This window comes from Cyphomyrmex costatus, unplaced genomic scaffold (genome assembly GCF_001594065.2).
Source record: "Cyphomyrmex costatus isolate MS0001 unplaced genomic scaffold, Ccosl1.0 scaffold912, whole genome shotgun sequence".
NCBI classification, from domain to species: Eukaryota; Metazoa; Arthropoda; class Insecta; order Hymenoptera; family Formicidae; genus Cyphomyrmex; species Cyphomyrmex costatus.
In genome coordinates this window covers 19302-28321 of record NW_017280498.1, presented here as the reverse complement: position 1 = coordinate 28321, position 9020 = coordinate 19302, and the positions used below count along the sequence as shown (strand labels likewise).

Below are 9020 nucleotides of genomic sequence, written 5' to 3'. Positions count from 1 at the left end.
GAGAAATATGCAGTTATCAAAGAGATCAAGCCATCGTCGTCGCTAGCTAATTTGTTATAAACAAAAGGCGTTCAAAAGACGTTGCGCCCGTCGCTATGCGCGGTGAGCGCAACCACCCACGCAGCGCGCTCCAGCCGGACCCCGGCCACTTCGCCGGTAATAGCGTTCGCCCGAACATTCCGCCCGCCTTCGAGAAGATGATTCTCGAATATTGGTTCTACTTAGTTGGTCGGTAGTATGCAGATCTTTGTGATGGGTCGTTTGAAGGTGGTAGTGGCAGTTCGTACTGTGACAACTCTTGTCAGTCCATCGTCACCGGGATGTAATTTTATGACCCGAGCCAGTGGCCATTTAGCTGGAGGATACCGCTCATCGGAAATTAGCACTAGGGATCCTTCCTTGATTTGAGTCGATGGATGGTGCCATTTGGAGATTGCCTGATAGCGTTGTAAGCACTCAGTTCTCCAACGCTTCCAAAAACGCTCCACCTTCTGTTGAATGAGTTGCCATCTGTTTAGGCGGGAGCTTGGTTCGTCTATAAGGTTTGGTTCCGGTATAACCGTAGGAGCGTCACCTAAAATGAAATGACCTGGAGTGAGAGCTGAATAGTCATCGGCGTCCTCTGATAGGGGACAAAGAGGCCTGGAATTTAACACCGCTTCAATTTGTGCGACAAGGGTTGAAAGCTCCTCGTAAGTAAGAGTCGAGTCACCGATTACTCTTCGAAGGTGATGTTTGGTGGATTTAACTGCAGCCTCCCATTTTCCTCCAAAATGAGGTGCGGCTGGTGGTATAAAGCGCCATTCTGTGCCTTGATTGGCAAGGATTGATGCCAACTCCTGTAGTTCCTTTGATGCTGTATTAAAACGTTGTCTTAATTCGCGATCAGCGCCGACAAAATTAGTGCCGCAGTCACTGTTCAGGGTAGCGCAAATGCCACGTCGAGCCGTGAAACGTTTGTAAGCTGATATGAAGGCTTCCGTAGAATAATCCGTGACAATTTCGATGTGTACAGCGGAGGTAGAGAAGCAGACAAAAATGGCTAAATAACCTTTGTAGATTTTAGCCGCCCGCCCTCGCCAAGTCTTTAACATTATGGGACCTGCATAATCGACCCCTGTATGTAAGAAGGGGCGAGAGGGCGTCACTCTTGATATCGGCAATTGACCCATCAGCTGTTGAGCACGATTTTGGCGATGTCGGGCACATACTATACATTTAAGAATGAAAGCTCGGACCGGATTTCGTCCGCCTAAGATCCAATAATGTTGACGGATGTACGCCAGTGTAATTTGAGTCCCACCATGCAAGGTTTTAGCATGGGCATCAGCGATCACTAAAGTCGTTAAAACTGAGTGTTTAGGCAGGATAAATGGATGTTTAACGTCCGTTTCCGTTAAACAGGCGCGTGCCGTAATCGCCCACCTACACGAAGGAGACCGAGATCATCTATAAAAGGTATAAGTCGGATTAAGGGACTCGATTTAGGCAAATTTCCACCTCTCGTTAGTATTGTAATGTCATGCGGAAAATAACTCTGTTGGACTTGACGTATCCAAAAATAACAACTTTGAACTAATTCCGCTGGAGTAAGAGGCTCCTTTATGGATTTTGCTGATAGTCGCCTGAAACGACTAGCTACACGTTTGCAAATGGCCGTGATCCGTAAGAGTTTCGTAAGAGACGAGTAACGCTCGAGGAGTTCCCAATATGTGAATTGGCTACCTTGATACGAAGTAAGTATTTGATTCGACTTTTCTTCCAGGTTTGCGTTAACTGAGGAGGCAATATGCATGTTAGGCCAATTGACAGGGGTTTTACTTAACCACAGTGGCCCTGACCACCATAGCGAATGCTGTTCAAGATCGTGAGCGCTTAATCCTCTGGACGCGCAGTCGGCAGGATTTTCCTTTCCTGGAACAAAAAGCCATGTAGCTGTGGGCATTATTTCTTGTATAATCGTCACCCGATTACGAACATAATCCTTCCATCTCGCAGGATGTGACGAGACCCAAGTAAGAACAACTGATGAATCAGTCCAAAGAAAGATTGAATTATTTTCCAAGGCTAATGCATTCCGAACGTTTGATACAAGACGGGACAGCATTAATGCGGCATTCAGCTCGAGTCTAGGTATCGTAAGTTTCTTTAAGGGAGCCACCTTAGTTTTGGCACAAACAAGATTGATTTGAATTCCGGCGTTCGGCGTTTCGACTCTGAGATACACTACAGCCGCCATTGCAAGTTGAGATGCGTCAGAGAATCCGTGCAATTGGATGGAAAGAGCGGTATACGAAATATTAATCCATCGTGGAATGTTTAAATTACTAAGCGCTTGTAACTGTTGTTTAAAAACCAACCACCGGTAATGTAAATCAGGAGGCAAAGGCTTGTCCCAGCTTATTCTTAATAACCAAAGTTCTTGGATGAGAATTTTTGCTCGAATTGTTACTGGTGCAATGAGACCCAAGGGGTCATATAATTGTGCTGTCTCAGATAAAACAAGCCTTTTAGTGACATTGCGATGGGAAGATGGCACTGTTATGAATGTAAAGGTGTCCGCGAGAGGTTGCCAGCAAAGGCCTAACACCTTGACACGAGAGGAACCGAATTTAACTGTGTTTAATTGATCATTTGGCGTTACGGAAGAGCTACTTAACAACTCCGCACAATTACTATTCCACTTTTGTAAAGGGAATCCGCCCGCCATGCAAAGCTGCGTAGTCTGGCTTATTATTTCCCTTAGTTCATCGATCGATTCTGCACCACCGAAAATGTCATCTACATACCTTCCTTTAGTTAGCGCAGGTATGGCCTTTGGGAACCGATGACCTTCGTCGACGGTAAGCTGCTGTAGTACGCGAAGAGCCAAGAATGGAGCACAATTCAATCCGTATGTTACCGTTGTAAGCTGGTAAGGTTGCACTTTACCGTGAGTGTTGTACCACAAGATAAGTTGTAAGTTGCGATCGTTCGGATGAATTGAGATTTGTCGGTACATCTTGGTGATGTCCGATGAAAAAACATATTTATGAGATCGAAACCATAACAATACATCAAAGATATTCGTTTGCAGTTTGGCGCCTGCATGTAAAATGTCATTAAGCGACACGCCGCTGCTTGAAGGGCTTGATCCATTAAAAACTACTCGAAGTTTGGTTGTCTGACTGTCTTCGCGCCACACTCCGTGATGTGGCAAATAGAATGAAGGAGAATCGTGAATTTGAGAATGTTCTATTGGAGTCATGTGACCTAACGACTGATATTCCTTCAGGAAGTCTGTATATAATTGACAATAAGAAGGCCTTTTTTCAAATTTTCGACGCAGTTGCGACAAATAACGAAGTGCTATGGACTCTGAGTCTCCTAATTGTGTTGCCGATGATTTCAAAGGAAGTCTGACTATGTATCGACCGCTGTTATCTCGAGAGAAAGTGGAAAGAAAGTGTTCTTCGCAATGCGCTTCGTCAGGGTTTAAAACGTTGGCGTTAGACGTTGGAATTTCCTCTTGCTTCCAAAAGCAAGTTAGAAGATCTTGCAGATCGCGATCAATCATACAATGATAATTTCTTCCGTTATGACCGTGACTAGTAGATGCGACGGGTCCGGAAATTACCCAACCAAATAAAGTCGACTGCGCGATGAGTGACGATGAATTGCCTCTTATTAACTCGGGTCTGATAATTTGGCCATAGTAATCTGCGCCAATAATAATGTTAATCGGACCGGGCTTTCCAAAATTAGGATCCGCAAGCTCAAGATGTCTAAAATGCGTCCACGACTCGTTAGCTACCTCGAAGGATATTGAAACGGTAATTGAAACGTTAGTCGCGGAAGAATAAATGTGTTTAATACGCAAGAATCCGAATCATCTATTATAGAATGAAGTGTAAGATAAACCGAGCCTCTTGTACGTCCTGAATACGTCCCGCCGATGCCGGTTAACGGAATTGAAGCATGCATTCGAGGTAATTTTAACAAATTTATCAACTCTTCAGTAACAAAGGATAACTCAGATCCAGGATCTAAAAGCGCGCGGACATGTACATATTGATTGTCGCGACCCTTTACCTTCACTTGACATGTGGCAAGTATAGTGAGCGACCTTGGCTTGTCGAATCGTTCGGCATGACCGGCGAAGGTATCTAGTCATTTCGAAATTGAAGGAGAAGCAAGAGAAGACTTGGTGTCATTAGACGAATCTGAAACCGTTTTAGCTGCCGACTTTTCTGAGAATTTGTAGTCATCGTGTATCGTGGTGTGATGCTTCTTATGACATTTCTTACAGGTGTGAGAACTTGGACAAGCATCAGCTCTATGACTTCCTAAGCAGTTGTAGCACAAATTTAGCTTGAAAATAGTGCGTCTCCGACGCTCAACTGGCAGTGACAAATATTTATGACAATTTGACAAATAATGCGTGGACTTACATAATCGGCACTTCATTTCACCTTTAGATGAAGCAGATGCTACCAGACCGTGAGATTTTGCTTCCGGTTTGTTTTGCGGCCAAGACGATCGATTTTTCTCCTTGTTTGATTTGACTGGGACGGGAGTCAAGCTCTCCCACGCTCGCGTATAACCGATTAAGAAGTCTTCGAATTCCTTGAACGTCGGATAAGACATGGACGGACCTAATTTTACTTCCCACTCCTCACGCGTGTTCTCATCTAAAAGATGTGCTAAGTGATATACGAGAAACGGATCCCAAGCACTAATGTTACAATCCAGAGCCTCAAGCGCTCCAAGTGCTGCGCTGACCGTAGCTATCATTGTATTGAGCTCCTTTGCTGATCTTGATTTAATAGGCTTTAATCCAAATAGCTTATCTAATTGGGCGGAAATGAGCACTCGCTTATTCTCGTAACGAGTTACTAAAGTTTTCCAAGCGATTGAAAAGGTATTGTCTGTCACTCGGAGATTTGAGACAGCGGGCCACGCTCGAACCGTATATCGAGCCCCGTGAGTTAGAGTGAGACAGCGGATCACGCTCGAACCATGTATCGAGCTCCGAAGGCATCGGTGTTGGCCGGACACCGCCTGAGACCATCGTCAGATGCCTTTATGCGACACGTTATGTGACGCGAGACGAAGCGTCATGACGCGAGCCCGAGACCGTCATCGGGCTCATCACATTATGATATCTCATCGCTCGAGCCGTCTTCGAGCATCTTAGAGAGATTTAGAGAGAAAGAGAGAGAGAGAGAGAAGGGAACAAGGAGCCGCGTATGGCGAAATAGCGAGTGAATAATCTCGTTTGATAGTAATCAATCAGAGGCCCATTTCCTCTCTTACCTTCAAATCTGAGATCTCTCGTGAGCTATCTATTTAAATCTGGTGGATAAATGTATTCGTGATGGCCCTTTCGTCACTTCCAATAGGTTTTTTACCAAGGAGAAATATGCAGTTATCAAAGAGATCAAGCCATCGTCGTCGCTAGCTAATTTGTTATAAACAAAAGGCGTTCAAAAGACGATGCGCCCGTCGCTATGCGCGGTGAGCGCAACCACCCACGCAGCGCGCTCCAGCCGAACCCCGGCCACTTCGCCGGTAATAGCGTTCGCCCGAACAGTCACGAAAATGAGGGTGAGTTGCAGGCCTAATGGTAATACAAACATGTAACATCACAATAAATGCTTATGACGTTTATTCTGCCATTACAGTCAGAATAAACGCTTTCGACAATTATTTTAATCAGTATTGTCTGATTAGACGTCTCTGATATTTATTCTATATACCAGTACCGTCAAAAGAGACGCTTCTGGCATTTCTAGCAAATTGTTCTATACACACATATGATGATACAGACGAGTACTGACAAGACAGATGCTTCTGGCATTTGTAACAAAGTATTGTATACATGTATATGGCAGTATAAATCAGTACCATCATAAAAGATGTTTCTGACATCAATTTTGTCATAACAGTTACAACAAACGCTTTCGTTTTTTTTATCTTTGATATTTATTTTACCAGTACCGTCAAATTAGACGCTTTTGGTACTATAGGTTATACCACACTATAGCAACGGAGCATAGATATTCTAAAAATTACCGAATACGCACATCCGCCTACTACTGTCCAGTATAGTAGGTGCACGCTAATAGCTCGATGAACGGGCCGCCCCGTCCATGGTATAAAGACAAGGGTATGCTCACGCGCATGATAGTTCCAGACAACCAATCAGAAATGTCACTCAGTCTACGTCACATTAAGCGGCAAATTCAAAATGCATTTGCTTAGTACTTCTACATACAGTATTGAATTACGGTATTTTCTAATAAGATTGACTTTAAAAACGTGATTTCTCGCCGCTAAATTCAAATAATTTATTCTAATCGTATCACAAATAATTTCAAAAAATGAAAAAGAAATCATCTTCCATTATATAAATTGTGAAATAATTTATATAAAGGAAGGTGATTTTACACTTTTAGTAACAATTAATACTTTTCTTGAAAAGCAATTCACATTATTTATTGTAGAAATACGCAATTAGCAAAAAACTTTTATTGTGCTCTCTTTACAAAAAAAATATATACATATAATGATCATTTAAGATTCTTTTGTAACTTATTTTTGAGGAATGGACGATGAAATGAATAAAAAAACAATTGCAGGTATATGTGTATATATAATAACTAATATGTAATATAATAGGTATAACATGTATATACAGAGTGTTTGAAATTAACCGCCAAATATTTCATGTGTGGGTAGAACAGACTATACTAAGTCGAAAAGTCCTGTACCATTTTGCGATTACAGTAATAGTTAATGAGATATTAATTTATAAAGATATTTAAATTCGCCCGGCCCACCGTCAAATGCAAGCGCGCGGCTGGATAGGACCGCCCTGCAAAGCGCGCCGCGCGCGTTCACGTTCGCCGTCGCTAGGCACGCGACTCATGTCTAGCGACGACTATTGCCGCTTGTTATAAACAACGCTTGTTATAAACAACGCCTAGCAACGGCGAACGCGCGCGGCGCGTTTCGCTGGGCGGTCCTATCCAGCCGCGCGTTTGCATTTGACGATGGGTAAGTAATGACTATATTTATTAAGAAATTTTGATAATCATTACATTTGAAGAAGGCTCAATCAAGGAGCCGAAACATGTCATGTATGCATACGAAATTTAATTAAATTCAAAATTTTTATATACAGGAAAATTTAATTTGTAATGTTTCGTTGACTCTCAGAGTTGCCCTTATTATTATCCTCTATTGTTTCAGCATAAATAAATACATAAATAAATAAGGTGGAATTGTACAATAGTATTAATCGATGAAATTGTCAGTGCTCTTGGTGAAAATTTTTCATATAATTTAAAAATATTTTTAATAAAGAATTTAAAATCTAGATTTGTTTATACGAATGTTTATACGAATTCACATATAATAAAAAATTATAAGAAAAAGTGTATTCTTTCTCAATACTTCTGAAAGCGTTTTAATTCATGTAAAAATTCTGACAAATTTTCACCAAGAGTTTCGTGATATTTTTGTTTGATTGTAAAAAGTTAACCTAACCAGATTAGTTATTTACATTTACACTATCAATTTGTTTATGCGTTAATATGCAATATTTCAACCTTACCATGCGTTAAATTTACATTTTCCTCGCACATTTCGATCCATTTTGCAGCAATTTCAGGGTCTTTAGGAAACCTGAAATATTTTATTTCCTCTCCTTTCATTCTTACCGTTTTTCGATAATAATTATTGCAGACTTTTACTGCACAAACAGCCATTATTTTCAATAAAAACTCTTGCTTACTTTACCGCTTTAACGAATATCATAAATACGACAGCCCATATTTCATTGGCACTCAGAGTCCGAAAGCTTCCGAAAGCATCCCAAAGTAGCCGAATGTGACGTAAACTGAGTGATGCACAAAGGCTTTCTAAATTCGTCCACTGGATGAGCATACCCTTGTGTTTATACCATGGCCCCGTCCAAGCTGTCAAACGCACTGTCACATGCTGTCACAGATGCACAGCTGGATTCTGGATCCAGGCACTCCGATCAGCTGATAGGCAACAGCACGTGAGCGATCTAGGCTGCGGTCAAGTTGCCACTACGAATGCTTTGAAGCGTTTGATTGACCAATCAAAAGAAAGAGTTTAACAAATTGACCAATCAAGAAACGCTTCAAAGCATTCGTAGTGGCAACTCGACCGCAGCCCTAGACGCTACGTTGCCACGTCGGCGCGCCGAGCATGTTGCCAATGTTGTCATGCTGTGTCGACCTGCGATGCTATGAATCGCGTTGAGACTGGAGACCGCTCACGCGCCGCGGACGAGCATTCAGAGCTTCATTCAAATAAAGTTTTGACTATCAACAACAGTACGGATTAAAATAAAAAAAATTCTCATTAAAGTTTAAAATTGGCCGAACATTTTCGTTTTTTATTCGTGCTGATTGGATAATTAGTTCGTGAGAACAAAAATCGTAAATCTAGTCATTTTTCAAGCTCTGACATTTTCTATCTCGACAATTATTGATTTTATCAAAAAAGTCTAAGAGACAAAAAAATGTTCAGTTTGATCCAATTTAGCGTACAGAATTTTTTCAGAATTTTTGTTCAATGTTTTGATTTTTTTAAATCTAGATCCCACGTTTTAACGACTGAAAATGGTTAGACTCGATTACTTATATTATTCTGCGAAAAAGCATGTATATACACTTTCTTTGTTGAAGTGGTCATTAAAAAGTTACAAACAATTTTTTGTTTAAAAAATCTAAACTTTGAACAAAAATTCCGAAAAAATTCTGTACGCTAAATTGGATCAAACTGAACATTTTTTGTCTCTTAGACTTTTTTGATAAAATCAATAATTTTCGAGATAGAAAATGTCAGAGCTTGAAAAATGACTAGATTTACGATTTTTGTTCTCACGAACTAATTATCCAAACAGTATGAAAAAAAATGAAAATGTTCGGCCGATCTTAAACTATAACGAGAATTTTTTTATTTTAATCCGTACTGTTATTGATAGTCAAAACTTTATTTGAATG

The 9020-nt window shown here is 41.1% G+C and overlaps 1 protein-coding gene across 1 annotated transcript; it reads right to left on the bottom strand.

The window, feature by feature from the left end:
• Positions 1-221: 221 nt before the first annotated feature.
• Positions 222-5050, bottom strand: LOC108781862 (uncharacterized). The gene is made up of 4 exons (XM_018549977.1): positions 4948-5050; positions 4431-4829; positions 1426-3699; positions 222-1351 (listed from the first exon to the last, which is right to left on the bottom strand). The coding sequence occupies exons 1-4, from the start codon at positions 5048-5050 to the stop codon at positions 222-224; spliced, it is 3906 nt and encodes a 1301-aa protein (XP_018405479.1).
• Between the last annotated feature and the right edge of the window lie 3970 nt (positions 5051-9020).